The 22647-nt window shown below is 35.7% G+C and overlaps 3 protein-coding genes across 4 annotated transcripts; 1 reads left to right on the top strand and 2 right to left on the bottom strand.

Moving 5' to 3' along the window:
- The first annotated feature begins 2141 nt into the window (after positions 1-2141).
- LOC144551157 (SNF2 domain-containing protein / helicase domain-containing protein / HNH endonuclease domain-containing protein) lies at positions 2142-12460 on the top strand. 2 transcript variants are annotated; one of them, XM_078299006.1, is made up of 25 exons: positions 2143-2634; positions 3176-3532; positions 3877-4009; positions 4102-4277; positions 4442-4515; positions 4719-4754; positions 4840-4930; positions 5025-5084; positions 5188-5377; positions 5631-5830; positions 5949-6050; positions 6440-6550; positions 6667-6732; positions 6832-6930; positions 7042-7111; positions 7242-7360; positions 7651-7770; positions 7943-8050; positions 8158-8463; positions 9301-9485; positions 9948-10050; positions 10171-10316; positions 10804-10883; positions 10962-11089; positions 12141-12460. In XM_078299006.1, the coding sequence occupies exons 1-25, from the start codon at positions 2293-2295 to the stop codon at positions 12240-12242; spliced, it is 3504 nt and encodes a 1167-aa protein (XP_078155132.1). In that variant the 5' UTR covers positions 2143-2292; the 3' UTR covers positions 12243-12460. The 2 variants fall into 2 exon arrangements, with proteins under 2 accessions (XP_078155133.1, XP_078155132.1); XM_078299007.1 differs by lacking the exon at positions 12141-12460 and having other exon boundaries at positions 2142-2634; positions 10945-11090.
- Positions 12461-12513: 53 nt separating this feature from the next.
- On the bottom strand, positions 12514-16438 carry LOC144551815 (heparanase-like protein 1). Its single transcript, XM_078299926.1, has 9 exons — positions 16214-16438; positions 15425-15461; positions 15147-15330; positions 14704-14855; positions 14269-14508; positions 13932-14121; positions 13639-13764; positions 13435-13534; positions 12514-13175 (listed from the first exon to the last, which is right to left on the bottom strand). The coding sequence occupies exons 1-9, from the start codon at positions 16436-16438 to the stop codon at positions 12849-12851; spliced, it is 1581 nt and encodes a 526-aa protein (XP_078156052.1). The 3' UTR covers positions 12514-12848.
- A 1008-nt stretch (positions 16439-17446) lies between these two features.
- Positions 17447-19828, bottom strand: MUB2 (membrane-anchored ubiquitin-fold protein 2). Its single transcript, XM_078299005.1, has 3 exons — positions 18987-19828; positions 18442-18603; positions 17447-17863 (listed from the first exon to the last, which is right to left on the bottom strand). The coding sequence occupies exons 1-3, from the start codon at positions 19264-19266 to the stop codon at positions 17814-17816; spliced, it is 492 nt and encodes a 163-aa protein (XP_078155131.1). The 5' UTR covers positions 19267-19828; the 3' UTR covers positions 17447-17813.
- Positions 19829-22647: the final 2819 nt, after the last annotated feature.

Raw genomic sequence — 22647 nt, 5'->3', positions numbered from 1 at the left:
TAATACTCAATCAATTGATCACAAGAACAACTCAAATTCAAATTCAATACATACAATCAAAGCTTTATACTACATCAACCCTAGAAACAAAGAAAGATCTACTCAAACAACATCATAAAAGAAGAGAGAAGAGAAGAGATCATGATAGAACCCAATGTAGCAATCTAGCAAGGATCTTCCCTTCTTTCTTGATCAACACTCCAATTCTTGAGGTTTTGAATCTTCAAATTCGGAACTCCCTCTCTGGTGGCAGGGGTGGTCTATTTATAGACCTTTCAAAACGAATGTTTCAATTCTGGGCCCTTATTGGGCCTTTGATGTCTGCTCTGGAAACTCGCGATGCGACCCGCATTGGAGTGTGATGGATGCGCTTCGCATGCGATGGTGCTGCGACCTGCTGGTGCGACTCTGAGTGGCTGATGCGCCTCGCGTTAGGCCTGATGAGGGTCGCATCAAGGTCTCTGAACTTCAGAAATTCTCTCGATTTCACCAATTTCCTGCAAAGTAAGAATGAAAGCACAGCAGTACCCAATTCTACATGTAATCACTATAATAGACGTTATTTGATGGCTTAGAATACATGTTTTGGTACTGAAATTGGTCGAATCAATAGGTCGGATATAGCAATATCACAATTCATCATGGAATGATGAACATGGATGCTTAAGTCCTCGATTGAGGAATGGGATCGACTTGTGCCAATCCTTCAATATTTCTCGGTCGTTCATTTCAGCCCCCGCTTCGTCCATATCTGCGTCCCATTCTTCAGCCGAATCGTCATCATCAAAAGAATTTCTATCAGATTCTGTGTCTTGATCTGATTGCTCACAAGGGTCATCACCGGCTTGAACTGGAGGTGTGTAGGTAGGTACAGGTACACTGCTTGAGTTAGGATGAAAGCCGGTCTGAACCGACGGTGTGTTACTACCTCCAGGCAAACTATTTGGACACGGATCATAACTGATTTGGTTTCTACCCTGGTGCGCCTCAGCTACCAATTCTATAACTTTAAATCCAGCCACTTGAGCTGCAGTTTGTTTAATGACATCCCAAGTTTCCTCATTTTCTATCCGAAATAGTGAGAAATGGTACGATCCGGACTGTGCTGTGTTCATACGTACCCTGATTGTCAATTTGACTCGACTCGGAAGCAATTCAAGTCCAACGTATATTTGTCGTCTTATAATAGCAAAACTGGTAGAATCAGATACAGTAAAGGTAAATGCAGCCCCTATGTCATAACCAACACCTGTTGAAGTGCTTTGGAGGTTACCACCATAATACACATTGATCAATAGCAGTGACATTTTGCTGAACAAAAATCAAACACTAAATTAACTCCAAATATTTTTTAATTTTACAACACTAAATATAAACATATGAGTAAAAAAAAACTCACAATAATAATCAAGAGATGACGCTAAGTACAATGGTGGTGGCGATCTATTCATATGGCAACTCCTCTATTGAATTTGAAAAAAACGAAATAATGAAAAAAAAAGAAAGAAGAATGGCGGCTAGGAAGTGAAGAAGAGAGAAGAAGAAAGGTGCGGTTGGCACCTGAAATAAACCTAAATACAGCAGGGACGATTTTGAGGCTCCACCGGTCCGTAGGACCGGTGTAGGGATAATTTTGGGGCTCCACCGATCCTTAGGACCGGTGTAGGGTTAATTTGTGGCTTTTCGTGCAGCCATGTGTGGCAGGTGCAAAAGAGGCTGCACCGATCCCTAGGACCGGTGTAGAATTGATTTTTTTTGCTCCACCGATACTAGGGATCGGTAGAGGCTAATTTTGGAAAATCAAACCAAACAAGACTTGTTTCAACGAATCAATTTTCATTAATTCTATTTAAAAAAAAAATCGGGCGTACGTGTATTATTTTCATCTCTCTTCTTTATTGCTTTATCATGTCTCCTATCCATCTGATCTGTTTTGAGATTCGTATGTATTGCTTCAATAGTCGTGCACATCAATATATACCCGAATCTAATCTTATACGGATCAGACAGACAAACCATCAAACTCAATTTGAGTCCGTATGGCGTCCGACCCAAATTTGCTTGCGTAGTAATTGCCCAAAAGACCTAATTTATTTATTTTTTTCGAAAGAACTGGACTATGTTTTACTTTTTCTAACGCCCTCCGTAAAGTTCCGTTTCAGCGGCTGACAGCTCCGCCTCGTACTCTTCCCGCCCATTTTCCATTCCACGGTCGCTCCCAAACCCTCGTCCGGAATAGAAACCTAGTCCGCGAAAGTTATCTCTGTTACACTCATTTCTGTTACATTTATAATGGAGATCACAGAGGAACAGCGGCGGAGGGCGGAGGCCAACCGTCTCGCGGCCCTTGAGAGGCGGAAGCGCGCCGCCGAGTCCAGCCAACAACCAGACGTGTGGAGACTCTTCAAGTGCCCAAAGATTGCTCCTGCCCCTCCTCCGGCCCAGAAGCCTCCTCCTCCACCTCCTCCACCTCCTCCACCTCCTCCACCTCCTCCACCACCATTGCCTGGTTTCAGTGTAGTGTTAGAGATATGCTCGCCTGATGAGTTCTCGGTCTCTCCTGAGCCCTTGGATGAGTCGCCTTTCCCTGGGGAGACTGAATGCCTTAGAACCATTGAGAACTGTCTCCTTTCGGTTTGCCTCTAATTCTCTTTTTCTATTTTGCAGAAAAATTCCCCACTTTTGTCTTGCAATAGCAATAGAGATTTGAGAGCTTGTTCTGTGCAAAAGGAGTCCTTTCTTGTAATATGCCATTGGGAGAATTTTTTTTTTTTTTCTATGTGGTTGTCTATGTGTTGCTAAAAATTAATCTCTCTTGACCAATTCCGAGGGTTCTTTATTCGAGGGGAGCTAGCCCTTGCTTTTCATTAGCAATCTTATCTGTTTTCTAAATTACATTTATAAACTGTAATTTTCACAATTTACCTGTATCTTCTTTGCCAAATTCTTTTTATGTTTAGAAGTTTCCAACTGGTACATTTTATTAAGTTCATGTTGTAAAATAATGGGAACAAAGGTGAAGGTAAAATTGTTAACCAAGGTACCAACTACTTTATAGTACTCTGGAGGTCTTTACAAAAAAAAAATAGACAATGCTTTGCCAAATCCTTTCCTTATTATGTACGCATTAGATAGAGCACATTAAACTCTTCTAGCAACATGTTTTTTTTATCAGGTCGTGCCATTTTCCCTTACTCAAAGTCAGAATGGCCGTCTCTCATCTATCTTCAAGCTCTCTGACTACGACCAGGTCTTCAAGTGCCTCAAGAAGCTTCGCCAGATCAAGATTCAAGATATACCATACAAAACTCGCTTGGTTGTTCAAAAGTTTGCGCCATGTATAGGCACCAGTTGGATTCCTTTGATGGAGGGTCATTGTACTGATGAACAGGTCGAAGATCTACTCAGTAACATACCACCATCTTTGCGCAATGCACTATTACCTTTTCAGCTCGAAGGTGTGAGGTTTGGTCTCAGAAGAGGTGGTCGTTGCCTTATTGCAGATGAGATGGGACTTGGAAAGACACTACAGGTGAGTGATTTGCAAAGCGTGTTAATTCTGATACTGTATTGGTCTTTTCTTTGGTTCTGTACTGTGGGCATGTTTTTCTCCTTTTGCTTCTAATGCTCGCATGCTTCCAAGTGATACTTGGAATCTGTTGTTTGTTCATTGATTCTAAAAGTACATTTTTTTTTTCTATTTTCGAATAAAGGTATCTTTTAAAAGGATTAATTAAATTCCAGAAACCAGAAAGGAATTGATCATTAAGTCATTTACTGGAAACTATCTTTTGTAGAGCACAATTGGGCTTGTTCAGAGGAAAAGTTGAATACTTTTTAACTAGATTTGGTGTCCTGCTGTAATCCATAATGCAGGCAATCACAATTGCTTGTTGCTTCAGGAGTGAAGGCTCAATATTAATCGTCTGTCCAGCTGTACTGCGGTACTCATGGGCCGAGGAGTTGGAGCGCTGGATTCCCATTTTTCTTCCTAATGATATTCATCTTGGTACATAAAAAATCACCATGTTACAAAATTATTATCAAGAATCTTCTTTTGAGTATCTTCTGTTGATCTAATTAATAACTGTGTTTCCCCAGTTTTTGGGCATCAAAATAGTCTACACTATCTAGAGCACTGCCCGAAAGTGGTTATTATTTCATACAGAATGCTGAGTCGACTTAAAAAAAGTATGATTGACAAGAACTGGGCCCTCATGATCATTGATGAATCCCACAACATTCGTTGCACTAAAAAGAAGGCAGAGAAGGATGAGGTACATGGATCTGTAATTTTTTGCCATTTTGTTTTTTCATTTGTCAGTGTTGTGGGGAATTTGTATCACATTTCTTACAGTAGTTCCATCGCTTGAAATTTAACCTATGTCAATTGTTTTATATTATAAGTTAACTAATTGGTCGTTCTTTTTCTCTTTGGTAGACAAAAACAATTCTTGAACTGGCTTCAACAATCAAGCGTATTGTTTTGCTCTCTGGCACACCTTCCTTGTCAAGGTTGTAAGGAACATAACATTTTTTTTGCTCTCTCTCTCTCCCCCCTTCCTACTCTTTTTCTCCTTGTAAATTCTGTCTTATCTATCCTTAAAAAAAACACTTTATGATTCTGTAACATGAATTCGATACTATTATGTTATATGTTGCAATGAGGTTTAATATCATCTGCAGTAATAATGCTTTTTTTCTTCTAGGTGATACAGGCCTTATGATATTTATCATCAAATTAACATATTATGGTGAGTCAAATTAAATCTTTTGTTGAGCAATTTGAATACTTCCAGATCTATTGTACTGAGTGTTTTCTCTAATTTCCATATTTAGGCCGCAGTTGCTTGGAAGCAACAAGTATGAATTTGCAAAGAACTATTGCTTGTTGGGAGCCGTCAAAGGCTCTCAAGGAAAGTTATACCAGGTTTAGGAAATTATTTCCTCAAGTATGTCATACTTGATTTAGTATTTAAATATTTTTTACTAATATGTTGTTATCCAAATCTTATCATGTTCAGGATTTCTCAAAGGGCACTCGACTATCTGAGTTAAATGTCTTGCTTAGACAAACACTCATGGTTTGTCATTGACATTGTACAATCATATTTTATTTTTTCAACGGACTGTTGGTATCAATTTTAGTTCTGGCGATCTTACAAATTGCATGATCCTTTTTAACAGATAAGGCGCCTAAAAGAGCATGTGCTAGATCAGCTGCCACCGAAGCGTCGACAAATTATTAGGTTAAAGCTTAAGGCTGCTGATATTCAACTAGCAAGCACAGCATGTAAAGAGAGAAGGTCAGATATATGCTATTCCCAACACCCAAATACTCATTGTGAGGGGTTAGACCAAGTTGATGCTCAAGGAGGTAACCCTAAACCTTTCTAGTTAGGTATAACTGAATATTTTGAATTTTAAGCACATTAAATGCTAGATATTACAATGATTTGTAGCCTTGTATATGAACACATAACATAGGCAGTAGGGACGATCATTATTGGCGCACTGTTGCCGCAATATATTGGCCAATACTCAAGACTGAGCTAAAAAACCTTTATGTACATACTTTCGCTATAATGCAGTTCTTATATTTATCTTTTACTTTGCTATTTCTTACACAGGTAATGGTTGCAAGAAATTGCTAAAGGATCTGTCCCCCCAAGAAATTGGTATTGCGAAGCTCTCTGGCTTTAGTGAATGGTTTTCTAATAATTGTATTACAAGCGAAGAACCAGATAGTGATGTTGATGTTGACATGCAGTATGGTCCTCAGAAGACAATTATTTTTGGCCACCATTTGAAGGTGCTAGACGGCATACAGGTAGCATTTCTTTTAGTGACCTTGGCTATTTTGTATTTGATTTCTGTTAGGTGGGAGTGATTCTTAACATGTGTTGTCATTGAAATCTATGTGAGCTGCTGACCGTATATTTTTTCAGGCATCTATCTCTAACAATGGGATCAAATTTGTCCGAATTGATGGAAGCACAACTCCAAGAGAAAGGCAAAATGCTGTTGAATCTTTTCGTTCATCTTCAGAGGTTAAAACCTTCTAGTGTTTGTTAATGAAAATACTTATTGTAGATATCAAATCTATGTAGTACCTTCTAGCCATACCTGCTGACACGAATCCCATTTTTGAACAATACTGAGGTTTTGGATTAATTCCAAACAAAAACATAAAGAAATATATTAAATCCATAACTTAAAAATAGTACAATCAATAATTAAACCAAGCATATAGCTGTAATGTTTGGTTGTGATGGAGAGTTTAGTACTAAACAGATCAATTAATTGTGCTAGCAGCATGTCTGGACATGAAAAGTAACCCATAATAGGTTGTCTTCGACTTCTATTATCATTGTCATGCGGCAACTGAGTCTTGCTTCTACTTTTTTGGTTGAAATATGTTTGATTTCTGATTGATCAGGTTAAAGTTGCAATAATTGGAATAACAGCTGGAGGTGTTGGTCTAGACTTTTCATCGGCTCGAAATGTCATCTTTCTTGAGCTGCCCAAGACTGCTTCAGATTTGTTACAGGTGCTTTTGTTTCCTAATTTCTTCTGTAGAATTTGTTTTGTGTTTTAAATACTTTATGCGCCATCTTGTGGGCTTCTCCCAGGACTAAGGTAAAGTCTTTCAAATCTAACTTTTAGGCTGAGGATAGAGCTCATAGACGTGGTCAAAAGAATGCGGTGAACATATACATTTTTTGTGCAAAGGTAGATGCAACTCACTATCACCATAATAAGTATGACGGAAGCAATGATTTTCATTTACGATAGTTGCATTTCTTTTTTTTTTCCAAATTAATCTGGCAGGGGACAGCAGATGAATTGAATTGGCCGAGACTAAACAAGAATTTGTTCTCTGTTTCTTCTGTCATGAATGGCAAAAAGGATGCTATAAACGAGTTTGAGGTGATCAATACTTTTGGCGCTCACTATTCTGATTGAAAATTTCTTATTAGATTTTTGTGTAGTGCTTTCATTAGTGCTTTAACACATCATCATTTTAATATATTTTGTCAGGTTGATGATGTGTTTAGCTTTAGTAGAGGCAGTGATGATCAAATGCAAACTGAAGAATTAGACAGCACAGGTTAATTGAAGCATTTTTATTTAAACATAAACATATTAGATGAATGGACCAACTTCAATAAAGATTTAGCATTACTACTGTTACAGGAGTTGGCTTGATTCTATTATATTGTATTCTATTTGCTATGCAGCTAAGAAGACTTCAAGTGCATCTAGGTTACAAGTAATTGAAGAACCTGGAGCCACGCTCAGTGACCAGAAAGAAATTAATGAAGATTTCCTTATCCGTACAGTGCCCTTTATTGTCATGGTGAAAACTCACTACCCAACTTCTGGATATCCTATTAATATGTCTGTTGACAATTTAATATTTGAACTCCACATCAAGTGCCTTGCAACTCCTTGACTAAATAACTCAAATGTGAATTCCACATTAAACATGGTCTTGCTTTGTCAGCAATCAGTAAATGACATGTAACAACAAGAATAAAATGAATAATGACTATGATACGTAAACCAATGCTCTAACAGTTCTATAATTAGAACGACTTCTCTTAAAATATTCTCCTTGCTGTATGTCATTGGTAAATTTTCTGATAGGACAAGGATCATGACTCACATTTGCGAGAGCAGGCTCAAATGGATGTGAATGTAGAAAATTGCGGTTCAGTTACTTCACTAGACGGAGAGTCATCCTGTATTTCAAGAAAATCCAAACAAGTAAGCATTTAGCTTAGTTCTTTTCTTTTCTCTATAATAGGCTCCATTATGCATTTTAAAGAAAAGCTCATATAGTGGTACCATAAAGTTATGCTTCCAACTTGCCCTTTTATACATAAGTTGGTTCACCTGTTATTCCTTCCATTTGATAAATCATTTATCATGTCTGTAGAGAATAAAGTCTTCAGCAGGCACTAGTAATTCCGAGGGTGCCAGTTTTTCGGAGTGTGGGGAACTTGACGCAGTAGGTGATATTCGTGCTGAGTACTTGCGTTTTGAGGTAAAAAAGATCTTATTCTTTTTTTCCACAGTTAGTGCAACACAACAATTATTTTCGTAAAATTGCATAAATATCTGTATTTTTTAAATGCATTTTGTTCTCCTTAGGTGAGCCAACACACTGGTCGGATTCACCTGTATGTGTGCATTCCTGAAAGAGATTCGAGGCCCCGGCCGCTTTATGAGAATTTAAGACCTGAAGAACTAGAGTCCCCTATTTCTTCTGTCAAAGGGTTGATCACTACTCTCCTCTTAAAGAGTGATACTAAATTTCACCATGTTTTACTGAAGTTCCTTTCAGAGTGGGGTAATTTGAGGCCTATTGAAAGGAACAAACTCCTTGGAAAGCCATTACAGCTTCCCTTAAGCTTTGAGCTGTGTTACTTGAAAGAAAGTATCAACCATACCTCCCAGGTATGTGCCTTTCTAACCTCAATCGAGCCCTTTGCTCTTGTCTTTGTATGGTTTCTTTACATGGTCTTTGTTGTAATTACAGACCTAACTGCAGTTAACAGGTAGGTTGGTTGCTTGTGTTTGGGTGAATTGTGTTTTGGTTTTGGACCTTCGATAATTTGATAGGGTTGTTTCAGGTTTGGTTTCCTTGGATTCTAGGTATTCACTTCAGTTAAATCATTTTTGGGTTTTGAGTTAAATTCGTTACTTGTTACAGATCTGGGCAGTTTTGGGTTTCAACTCCTTTTGGTTTTGGGGGTTCTTGGTTGGTTTACTTCCTGTTTGTTGGGTTAGAATTTAGGCCATTCTAGGATCATGCCTGACTAAATTGATTGAAGTTGTGCCTGGTTACTTCCTGGAGAGATCTGATTACAAGTTTGGATGGGTGTCATGTTGATGAGTTGGGTTTTCTTTCTTGTGTTGTGAGGCTGCTGATCTTTGGTGGTTGTTGGGTTTTCTGGTCTGCTTGAGTTTGGATAGCACTGGACCTGGCTCTTTGATAATGATCTCACCAACAGATGGCTGTTAGCATGTCTTCTGGATCAGTTCACATTTTACCAGCTCTGCATTCCCTAGCAAACAGAAATGACATACAGATATATGAACCTTAACACAAATGGCAAAAAGGAAGGTACATAAGCCTAGAAATAACAATCAACATAAGCGTAATCTAAATGGAGCAAATGGTTGAAAACAATACCATAATTACTTGGGATACTTAAAAACGGACCAGTGGTCCTTTAGCAATAGTTCATGACATGTTGAATCTGCTGGTTCATTTTTCTTTTTCCTTGTCAGGGATTATTAAAAGGTGGTAGTAATAGGCGCGTGACACCTCATACTGATATAAGCAATTCCTTGCCAGAAAATGCCGAGTGGAAGAAGGTCATTTTATGCGGTGGGCCCAGCAAGGAATGGGAATATACTCAGGCTTGGATTGGTGGTGAACAGCCTTTATGCAAGCTTTGCCAAAGGCCTTGCAAGTAAGCAGCTTCACTTAAAAGTCCTTCGACTCATTTATGATTTATCTTCATACACTATATTTTAACTTAAAAACGATTTTCTTCGTCAAATAAAGAGCAATCTTCTCGCTGATTCCAAAATACTTTTAACAAAAAGCAAGTACCATAAAGTCTTGCCATAGAAACCTCCTTGATGGAAAATAATCAACAGAATTGTTATTATCTCTATCTAAATCATTTAGTTTAGCTGAACTTTAGAACGCAGTTGTGTTTTTATTGTGTGCCCTAGTGGCTCTATCAAATTAGCATGATATTGGTCCAAGAAGAAGGCAATATCTCAGTAACAGGAGGTGAACTAGTTCTATGTTCTCTGATCCAATTAAATTGAAACAGAAACCACACTTGAAATGTTGCTTGCAAGCAATGGTTATCTCTCATTTTGTTTATCCTTACGTAAAAGACTAAAATCATATTCTCTATTAGTGGGAAGCTCGCAAAATCGCCTGAATACTTTGAGGATCTATTCTGCAACCTAACCTGCTTTCAGGAGTATCGAATAAGGACCAGCCAAAGTGCCCTTAGACAGGTCTGCACATGTGCTGTTTCTCCTCTATTCTCTTTTCTATGTTTCAGTAATTATAGGGTTTAGCCCAAGAAACAAACTATTGTTTTTAAGTTTTCTTCAATGGAGAATTGGTTTTTGCAGGCTTTGTTTCAAATAGAACATGGTATATGTGATAATTGCAAGTTGGATTGTTCTTCACTTGTTAAATGCTTGAGACCATTGTCTGTGAGGAGGCGGATCGAGTATATCAAGCAGTTTGCACCTAATATAGCTGCCAAAAAGAAGCTGTTAAGTGTTTTTCTTTTTACAATTAATATTCAAATGTAGATAGCACCATACATGCTGGAATTGACCTAATAGGTTCTGTATGTTACCAGCATGATACAACTTTTACATTGTTTTTTTTGGCTGCACATAAATGTTAAGCTGCATTTAATCCTCTCACAAATCCTATAAAAATGGGTTAAACACCACATCAAAAATCAGGTAACCAAAAATCTATCAAAGCGACTCAAGATCAAACTGTTGGTTAACCAAGGTATGTAAGTTGCTGATCAGCATGAAATTGAACTGGTATGTAACAAATATAATTTGCCAGTAATGTATTGTTATCCTGTATATAGTGATCCCTTGATTTTAAAATGTTAAGTAAAAATTTTATACCGCAAAAGCTCCATAATTATTTGATATTATTTTTTTTTGCTTATTAATAGTAGTCTTTTGGAACATTATTTTTGCAATATCCTTTATAAACCTGCTTTACTTCCACTGCAGCCTCAATAAAATAGCAAATGAACCAACTGAAGGGAACTCTTGGCATGCAGACCATAAAGTAGCAGTCTATCAAGGGGGAGGTGAGATGCCTTTTAATTCTTCCTAATGTCTTTTTTCTAATAATATTAAATCATGATTTAGTGGTTTGAAAATTGCAGGAGAGTGCACTCTGGAGAACTTGAGAACCCTTTGTGTTGCATGTCATTATGAGGTAACTAAAGCTCAATGTCATGAAAGGAAGTTGATTAAGCAGAGAGCCAAAGAACTTCTAAAGAATGCAAGCAAGGTACTCAAAACAATTAAATTAGATTTAAGATCATCTTTTTATTGTCTGTAGCTACTCTTATTGTCGAGGAAAGTGCAACTGACATAAATTTAGATGGGCTCTTAATTTGATTAGATTTGTTCTAGGATCCCTGTAAACGTGCTTCTATTTGTACAATTTACCACCTAGTTGTGCCATCATTGTTATGTATGTTTCTTGTGCTGCTTGTGTCAGTGTATATGTGAAAAAGCAGCAGTTACATTCCATTAAAAACAGAAAAATAAAATACAAAACAACCTAAAATACAGACCCTCAACCAACAAAAAACGTAATCAATTTCACATCCTCCAGCCCTCCTGACTCAGTTAAGACAATGAGCAAAACACAAAATACGCCATAAAACTCAATCCTTCCTGTAAAGAACCAATTTAATGATAAGATAGTGTCTACCGGCATCAATAATCATTGCACAGCACTTTACCCTATCACAGCAAGCATTAACTAATTTACAATCCATATATATCACATGCTGCAATCAGCTCTCTTCCACTTGCTTCCCTGCTTTCCACCCTTCTAATTTCTGCACTTTGGGTCTCCATCTTGGACTCGATCTTCAACTTGCACAGGCAGCATTTCTACCGTATTTGGGATTTCTTCTTTCGTATATTCCTTTTACCCAGATATCTCTTAAGCCTCCAAGCCAGATATGTGTCAGCTTAATTATGGAATGTAAAGTGTTGAGTTAATTTAGTTTGAAATTTTCAAAACACACCTGATTCTTTCCTTGCAGATATTCCAAAGAATGGCACTTGGGCTTATATCAAAACATTTTACCTTTTATCTCCTTGATAAATTCCTAATATGCCAAAAACATTATTGGTACGACCAACCACTGCGTAAATATGATTATAAGCATGACATGAACAACGAAATTTTCAATAGTTTCATGGGAAGAAAATTTAGTTATTAATTCCTAATTCCTTGAAACAAAAATATTTTAGGAACTGATTGTTTCAAGAATAGCTGCCTACTGACATATGTATTTTTGTTTTAATATTTCCTTTATCTCAAGGAAAATGGAAAGGAAGAAGATGACGAGGATCTGCTTGTTTCGGTTCCTGGCAGTTCTTACTCGGAAAGAGAAACTGATGTTTCTACGATCAGTGACAAATAAAATTCACCAATTGTTCCACTTTAATTTATACATTAGAAGATGGTAAAATGTGCAATCTTTGTTTTTTGTTGGATAATGTGGCAATAGTTGTAATTGTGTCATTTGATTTCACCACTTGGATATTTCTGCTTTTGTTGAGTAATATGTGTTGATTAATAGAATATTTTCTGGTTTGATCTCCATGGCTATAGAAATGTTAGTTAAGCCAATACCTTTTTGATATTGTGAGAGAATTTATACCTTTTTCTATGTTTATAAAGACGTTAAGTTTACCAAAAAAATGTACAAGCGTTATAACAATGCCACCAAAGTTTAATTTCGAGTTAACAAAAATCGTACATATGGAATTTTATCAAGTTGAAATTGTTAGATACCTTAAGACTGCCAGATTTATGTAAATTGAGACTAAAGGAAAATTCGTTCTGCCGTGAGTATTAGTTGTGATCAATTAATATACCTGTGAGTGTTTTGGTATCGTTGTAGTGGATGCATAGCATGTTATAAAAAATCAGATAGTGAATAGACTGGGAACTTGCAGATTGCAATAAAATGAAAAAACTTGCAATGAGATCATTAAGTTTCCCCAAAGAACACTATATTAAGTTTTCATGGTGTACAAGCAGGAGCATTGAAGTTCCTATATCTAATAAAAGCTATTGAATATGGAGCAATTCTCAGTGGTGTGTCACCATCTACAATTGAAGGCTTCAATTCGGGGATCTGATTATCCGCTGTGAGTTTGAGCGGTTGACCATTCAGTAACATGACACGGCTTTTGAGATTGCCACCTTCTGGGGTAAGATGATATTCTTCCCTTGGTCCTCTTTCGCCTTGGTATGATGCATTCTCAGGGTAAATATTGTAGTCGCCAACAAATGAAACATCGAAGGAAGTTGAGTTTGAGAGGTTAATGAACAATGAGGTTACTCCTTGCTGCTCATGAGATAGAATCATAAGAAGAACAGAATTATACTCAAGTAATTATATAAAGGTTGCAGTAAATTTTTTATTTAGTGTGAAAGCCAAGTGCATTCTTTTCTTTCTCTTTTTGGAGCATAACAGGTTGATCTTGCTCCACTGTTTTTTTTTTTTTCTTTTTGTGTTTCTTAGTTGGTGTGAAATGCTGTTACGGGATTTTGTAAGTTCACCGGTGTCATTTTATTTTGAAATATGAATCAAGCTAGTTGCTTACCCCATTCTTCGAGCAATGAGTGTATGATCGGAAGTACGGGGAGCCATTATTAGTGGTTTGAAGGACTTGCTTTCCCATCAATTGGCTCCAGAGAAGTGCACTACACAAGAACAACAAATAAAATTAATAAAATCAATTAGTAAAACTCTCTATCAACAAAATCGTTGCCTTTGTAATATGTAGTACTTTTTAGATCATACTTGCCTGTAGTAGTCAGGGTTAGGAACAAAGGTTGTTGGATCAAGGAGACCATAGTTTCCTCCTATCAAGGCTTGTCGACAGAACACTGAGTGGCCATATACAGAGACCATGGCAAGTTGATCCAAGTACCTAGTAAGACAAAACAAAATTATTTTTTTGTGTTTCCAAACCATAAATAAAGGACATCTGTAAAAATTTGAAGAAAATTTAGTTATTTGTTAGGAGAGCAACAGTGAGTGTTAATGAAAGCTATTTAGAAAAAAAAAAATAAGGTTATTATATCAAATCATACTCACCAGAAGCTATCGACAAAAGAATCCGAGACACCCTTACCACCACTGTTATAAGCACCGCCAGACTCGCCAATCCATGGAGTGCTCCACGGACCAAAGTTTCTGATGACGTACTGAACAGCCTTGTACATTTTAGCTACTTGAGACAAGTAAAATGGGTCTAGGATCCTGTTTATTAGTCTATTGTCATTCCCTGCAAAATAAATAAGAAGGATAATTAAGGAAATTAAGCACTTAAATATTTTCTTTTTTTTTAAGTGTAAAAGTTTTAAGTACTTGAGCTCTTTCCTTGGGAAAATAGTAAAACTGAATTTTGAGAACATGAATTCAGATGAAGTACCTGGACCGAGGTTATAGATGTGATGAGTTACTACATTGACAACATCAGGACCAGAGACTTGAAGCATCTCAGCAAACCATGGCATGTTAAAAAAGCCTCCTGGTGTTAATAGCTTCGGCCTATCTTGTGCATTAAAACCCCTGTACATTCTGTGAATTATCTTTTTCAACTTGATCAAATCCATAGCGTATCGAGTGGCATTTACTTTTGCAGAAACCCCATCTCCACACAGCTCATTTCCTACAATAGTTGCCAAGTTTAAGATAAAGGCAGCGCCAATAGTTAACTGTACTGAAGAATTGTACTATACCGATCGAGTCTTAACTTCCCTTTTTTTTTTGAAGTGTCAAATCTGGTAAAATGTTGCTGGATAGAACACTGTATTTGAGAAGATAAAGATTGTTTTAGTAGACCAAAGCATGCGAATTTACATACCAAATTCCCAAGACTCAATTTTGTAGCCCTTAGAAACAGTATATTTGATGAAGTGGCGTGCATTGGTAGCGTCCCAAGGACCGACATATTCTGTGCTGTTAATGGCCCGTTCCCTCCCATTAAGTGCATTTAATCCAAATGTTAAGATTGCTCTGTCAATATAAGCAGTACAGGATGTGAAAATGTTTAATTCCAAGGAAAAATGAAAAGCAATTCCGAGAATCATCTCTATTTACACTGTAGTGTAAGGTCATTGAAGTCATAATTCTATTGACTGTACCAAGGTTGGCTTAAAAGCATGTTTTCTTCTTGCTATCGCAACAACTTGCTCAGATAATATGGCAATTAATTAGGTTGATTAATTTTTGTTCTCTTGCACATACTATAGCAATGTATGGATATTTCTGTTACATTTTTCATGAAATAGAAAGAATACACAATACCCTGTTTTACTGAAGAAGGCATTGATCTCGTCCCACCGGCTCATGGTAAGACACCCCGATGAGAATGTAAACAAGCCATTTGGATCTTTTTTGAAGTCTTCACAACCTTTCCGGTACTTCCCTATTCCATAGATAACTTGGTCTTGTAGTGACCCTCCTAATCTTATTCGTAAAGTCTTAAATGCTGCATGGATAAAGAAATTCCCTTCTATGTTTCATCCAAATGCATTACAAGTTTGTAAGTTTGAGATTGAGTTATAGATTTCTATGTTGGTTACCTTTGACTGCATTGTACAAGATGGGATTTGTTAGATCCTGCAAATAGTACAACACACAACTTTCTCAATAAAATGCATGAAAATTGAACAAATACAAGTTGACGTTATTCCACGCAGCAAAGAAAATTAAAAAAAAATGCATTTTGTTTTAAAATATATTTAGATTTATTTCATTTTGTGGGAGAAGACAATATATGATTGTAGTACTATGGATCACAATATCCGTCTCGAACTGAATTACACAAATAAATATAACCTTAATGGATTAGTGGGTTGGATGTGCCATTATGACCTTTTCTGGCTTGTTATCGATCGGGTTTTAATCAAGAAGTAGTGACTTGATCAAAACTGTTTTTCACTTTTAATTTAAAAAAAAGTGAAAATTAAGTACGGTTGCAGCTGGCATTCAAAACAAGTAAATTTCATTTCTTGTGTCACTTGATGAAAAATAATTTTAAAAAATGCGCTTTAACAGGTCGGGCTGATCCATCACATCAGGTCTGGTGCAGGTCTGATATTCTCAACCTGTTAGCAGGTGGAGTTGGATCCTACCTGTCTACCAATAGCAAATAAAATAATGACCTTATACCCAACCCGCAATATTACCGCTCCTATACTTTGTAACCCTTGAGCACAACTATGTCAAAAAAAAAAAAAAAATTACTGATTAAACATATTAATCTAAAAGAGTAATGTCCAACAAACAACACATCTCAGTAAAAAATTATGAACCATACTAGAGTGCAGATATCATGAAAACCTTACAAGTTCATCAAGTACCAAGCTTACCAAGTTTATAATAGAGGAATTGTACCAGGGGCACCAGCCGTAATCACACTTCTCTTTAGGCCACCAATCAATAGTAGCACATACCAAGTTACCATCGGTCTCCTGTATAGCAGTTACTGCTCTCACAGTAACTGTCACGTTATCTGCTAGACTCAGTGAAGCGCTAATGGTGAGAAGAAGAGATGAGAAAAGTAAAAATGAGAATGCAACCAATTTACAAGCCATGATAACACAGAACAAAGTGCATTTAGAAATGAACAGCAAGCTACTGGGCATTAATTATAACTCATAAGCTGAAATAGTTATGCTGTTATTTTTAGTTTGAGATAAGGTTAAGATAAGGTTATCTAAATATAGAAATAGTCTGTTTATAATCTGCATCAGCTTTAAATTTAACCCATTGGGACAACATATTTGCTTCTTGAAATTTTTTTGTCTATATCTGAAACTTTTACTATATCTGAGAAAAGTAAGATATATTTCAAGTACCATCTAATAACAGAATTATTTTTTTATTGTGAACTAATAATTTGAAATAGGGATTTATCTCTTAAGAGCTTGAATTTAGCTGGATAATTAGTTCCTGATGAACATTTAGGTTAGTTTGATTTAAAAATTTGAAACCATCTGTTATGAATTATTTTGAAGTATAAATTACAGCACTATAATTGTTATCAGAGTAATAGCTACAACTTGAAGAGGATCTGTTTTCTGTATTAAATATGGTTATATTTTGACTATTTTGTCATTTATCAAATCAATATTCTAGATTTATATTAAAAATCAACAACTACTATGGTGAGAAATACTATAAGAAATTTAACAAAGAGAACATCATAGCAAGACTCTAATCGTTCTTATAACTTGTAATTTCTCTTATATTCCGTTTCAATTTCAAGGAAGTTAATTTCCAGGCAAATGAACTCAAATTGTATTTCAGTGCAGAAAAGAACAATTCAACTTAAAACCACTTCTTCTTTTTGGTGTACCATGCAATACGTAAGATTTCAAATTCGTCGAGCAGCGACAGTTTATTTAGTGTATCAATTCAAGTTACCATTTTCCTATTTTGGAGAAACTATATAACAAGACAATGACTCCTGATCAAAATATGAAGGACAACCCTACAAACGAAACAATCAGCTTGGACAGATTAATTCTCTACCACAGAAAATTTCTTACAAAACAATAATGAATGCTTAACACTCATTATTGTTTAGATATAAGGAATTCTTTTGTTTTTTTTTGAAAGTCTTGGTAGTGGCTACCAAGATTGTATAGTACATAACAGAAATTCATAGAAACCCAAAATTTGCACAAATTACAAAATGTAGATGCATTCACATAAATCAACGGGACTTTTACAGCAAAGACAAAACATGAATACTTCCCAGTCTTTCAAAATCTGAGGCACTTGATCACAGACTCGTCAAAAGTTTCTTCATCATGAAAACATGAATCAAATTACAAGCTTTGCATCGATTACAATTTGACCCATTCAGCCGGAAAGAGGTTTTAAAAAGATTCAGCAATGATGTATGTGGCACTTGAAATAGACATCATTAGGAGTTCTTGTCGCCCGGAGGATTCACTAATATTTTCACAGGATCACACAACCAAATCTTCTAGCTGTTGTCACAAGTCTCATTTCTGCGAAACATAGGACAAGAGAAATCAATTCATGTCTTAATTTATTTAAAAAAATGTCTCGAGTCTTGAAAAATTCTTTTTTTATTTCTCTATTTGACCACAATATTAAAACATGAACTTCACAATTAAGTTTCAATTATTAAAAACTACTCATATCCTAATTTAACTGGAGGCCCTTTAAAAAACAAGTGAAGGATTAACTTGAGTCTGAACATTTTTATACTTCTCTACTTGACTGCAATGCAAACGCAAACATTTAATTCAGCTTAAGAAAAATTACAGTTTCTCACATATCTCTTCAAAGAATAGAGCAGTTTAGTTTATGCTCAAAGTGATGGAAGTTAATGAAATCCTGTGCTCAGATGAAATCTATATTCTTGGTCCTACATTTCTTTTATCACATTTTTCCTGGGATCTGTCTACATTTCTAAGTTTAAACCACCCAATCAGTAAACATGAAATCAAATAAACAGTTTACATAATTGGTTCAGTGATGAACCAGTGCAGTTCTGGTATTGACCTCTATCAGATCAACAGTATTACTATATACTACACTGAGAAAATACAATAGAACTTACGAAATAATTTAAAGCCTGATAGAGGCTTCATGACCACATGGATTGTTGTAATACCAACAAAGGGTGGATTGAAGTATTCCCCCAATGTCTTGCCATTTTCCAATTCCTGTCCCCCATGAATAAACTTGAAATCATTTACTGACTGAGGGGCATTTACAAGACCTTTGGAATAGAAAAGAAAAATCAAAATAAACCAAATTAGGTGACGAGGACATTTATGATGAACTATAGCATATCAGCATGTTGTTATTTTTTGCAGGGGAAATGCTCTTAATCACAGATCTTTATGCAAGATACCAGTCAGAGCAGATATATACTCGCCCAAAATAGTATCCTCTGATCTTTCAAATGGTTCTTCTTCATGTTTCTTTATCCTTTATTTGGGTTTAGTTGCCAGATCTGAGATTTCATTACTGGACAAAATAATTTCAAAAATGAAGCCTTGAAGTTGTATTCAAAATATTAATAAAATACTCCATATTCACATCATGATGTGCATTACTACATGGAAATAAAACTAAAAAATTGAGAGAAAAAACACTGACCAGGAGGCCACTGAGGAAGGATCGCTTCTTTAAGATTTCCAATTGTTGTTTCAACTGAATGTGTTGTTGGGCCGATGTCCGATCCATCATGCAAGTGAAATTGGATATGAAAATTCTCTTCTCTTCTTATCTCTTCATCTCCACTCTTCCCTACATCGTCTCCATCCACCTGTGCTTCCTCATCCTTCCAACGTATTCCTCTACTCATCTTAAAAGAATGTAGCGGGTTTAATCGGGAATGTATAGATATCTGACTGGAGATGAAGCTAGAATGTACCATTGATCAGAGACACAGCTAAATTTTATGGCAAGCAGTTAGCATATTTTTCAATTTGAACACGAAATGAAAAGATGTATTCTGTTTTGTAAATTGAGCTATACACAAAGTGTCATTCCTAAATTTTCGAATAAATAAACCTATATAATTAGATATAAAATGGACTTTAATTCAAGGGGGGGCCAGTGCTCCCGTCACCAGCCTTTCTCTCTGTGTTCATCCGATTTCTATAAACCAAGAGAAGCAAGAAAAAAATAAATTCAAGTTAAAGTCGGAGCAAGATCAGTGATTCTTACCGCTCTACAAATCGTCACTGAATAATATTAGAAATAGTAAAAATATAGATGACATTAAATATGGAATTTTGTTATGAATAGTTTTTTCATTTGCATGGCACAAATTGCTATGTAAAAATAGCATACAGAACTTGGCTAATAAGAAGGCTAATATAGAAAACAATAGTAAAAAAAGCAGAATTTTTTATTAATAGGAATTATTAAGAAAATATTATAGGATATTAAATGGGTTGCATACCTATTTCAATCCCATAGAAGGAATTGATTAATTGTTTTGGTTCTGACTGCACAAAAGGTCACACCAAAATTCCTTCAGGGTTTCTAAAGGAACTAGAATTTTGGTGTGACATTTTGTGCAGTTTGCGACGCTGGTATGGGAACTAAAACAAATAATCGATTCCTACTACAAAATCGAAATATATATGAAATCTATCTAATCTCCAATAATATTTATTTTAAAAATTTCTATAAATTAAAAAATTATGTAAGAAATACACTAATTGTAGTTGGGAGATGATACATAGCGAAGACCCAGACGACATAGCTAATAGCTTCATTCAATATCACATCATTCGTCTCTAAATAACCACCTAAAATGACTCTCTCTCTCTCTCTCTCTCTCTCTCTCTCTCTATATATATATATATATATATATATATATATATATATATATATATAGATGGGCTATGGTGCATTGCAATGCATAGGCCATGGTGTGCATTGGACCATAAATCACCAATTCAAAGTCCAAATGACCGATCCAAACTGTTCATCTTGTTCTCCATATTAATATGTGCTTGGAGACCAAATTTTATATTTTTTGGAATTTGTTTACTATTTATTAAGCCACTTTGAAAATCGCTGATCTAACGGTGGCTTCTGATTTTACTGTTCCAAACAGTCACCGTTGGATCAGCGATTTTCAAAGTGGCTTAATAAATAGTAAAAAAATTCCAAAAAATATAAAATTTGGTCTCCAAGCACATATTAATCTGGAGAACAAGATGAACGGTTTGGATCGGTCATTTGAACTTTGAATTGGTGATTTATGGTCCAATGCACACCATGGCCTATGCATTGCAATGCACCATAGCCCATCTCTCTCTCTCTCTCTCTCTCTCTCTATATATATATATATATGAGTAAGGCTTGGGTGCTATGGATAGCATAGAGGGCTACGGTGCTACGGCTCAATATTCAAGTTTTCAAAATTCTAACGGTTGATCCGAACCGTTCATCTTGTTCTCCATATTAATATGTGTTTGGAGACCAAATTTTATATTTTTTGGAAATTGTTTACTATTTTTTTAGCTAGGTAGAAAATCACTTGATCTAAAAAATTCTGCACCATTCAGATATTTGATTTTCTACCTAGCTAAAAAAATAGTAAAAATTTTTCAAAAAATGTAAAATTTGGTCTCCAAATACATATTAATATGGAGAACAAGATGAACGGTTCGGATCAACCGTTAGAATTTTGAAAACTCGAATATTGAGCCGTAGCACCGTAGCCCTCTATGCTATCCATAGCACCCAAGCCTTACTCTATCTCTTTTTTTGAAAATTTCCAATAGTGGCTATCAGAATTACAATATACCAGTATACACCATAAAACAACTAAACATTCCTACGGCAATTACAGCAATGAGAAACAGTAAATCAAACAGAAAACTACTAGACAAAGAACCCCTCAATTCCCTGCACTACTCAACAAAATTTCATCCACAACTTGGCTTCTTTATTGGCATGATGTGCAATCCAAATTGGGTCTGTTTCACCCTCTTCGAAAATCTTTTTATTGCGTGCCCTCCATAAAAACCAACAAACTGCAAAGAAATAGGAACTCCATTTATTCCTGGATATCCATCTCTTGCAAGCCTTACTCTATCTCTCTCTCTATATATATATACATATATAGTATCCAAGTATTTGCCAAAACGCCAACGCTTTCCCTTGAAGCCCCACCAAAAAAAAACTCCTATCACTATTTACAGCCCAATTTTTTGTTTTTATAATAGCGTCTTATATTGGCAAAATATAATATCGTAGCACAAACTCAACATGTGTGAGGTACGGAAAATCCCGTCCTACACCATTTTTATTATACATATTAAATGTAGATCAAATATACAACAAATTTAAATTAAATTTTAGATTACATACAAACCAACTGTAGATCAAATTATAGTCAATCCTTATTTTAATTAGAATTTTGCTATTTTTTTAGCATGGATGGAGGTAGTTCATCATTAGTTATTCCTGACGATACTGTCAGCACTTACAGTAGTGCTTCAGCAAGATCATGATCATGATATGATAATCATGATCATACTATTAGCCTGTTGTTGTGAATGCCGCATTGGCAACACAAGGTGTTGGTTGCTGCTAAAAATATAAGATATCTTATATTTGTTTATATTTTCAATTTTAGCAATATTTTTTTTTTATGTTTTATTGAAGTAAATAATAATATTTGTGTATGCAGCTTACAGAGGGGCTTGCTGTTTTGACATCACTGGTCGAAGATCACGTACCCCCACAGACAACTGACGTCATGTAGTGCGACTGTCGTCTCGCATAGACGGTGATGCACGGGCCGAGCTAGACTTTCAGACTATGGAGATCAAATGTAAATGGAGGTCAAGTATATAAAAATTTTCTACTACGAATAGAGGTCAATTTCACACTAGAGGAGGGTTCAAATGCCTCCATTTTTTGTGCCTCCATCGTGCCTCCATTTTTTAAAACTTTAATAACTCAAGATTTAAAACTTAAAAGTCAAAATAAAACCGTTAGATGTGATCTATGTTATTTTTTCTATGTGCTCATAAAAAATTATCACATTTCAATTTTATTTTTATGTGAATCAATAAGTTCAAAAATCAACGTCTAGAAATCATCCAAATTAGTGCATTTTTTACAAGCTCTTGATGACAATCAAAATAAAATTGAAATGTCATAATTTTTTACATGTGCATAGATAAAATGATGTAGATCAGATCCAACGGTTTTATTTTGATGTTTAAGTTTTAAATTTTGAATTATTAAAGTTTTAAAAAATGGAGGCATGGTGGAGGCACAAAAAATG

The sequence above is a fragment of the Carex rostrata genome, chromosome 3, assembly GCF_964058835.1.
Source record: "Carex rostrata chromosome 3, lpCarRost1.2, whole genome shotgun sequence".
NCBI classification, from domain to species: domain Eukaryota; kingdom Viridiplantae; phylum Streptophyta; class Magnoliopsida; order Poales; family Cyperaceae; genus Carex; species Carex rostrata.
Note: the sequence above shows the minus strand (reverse complement) of the source record. Positions and strands in the feature narration are given on the sequence as shown.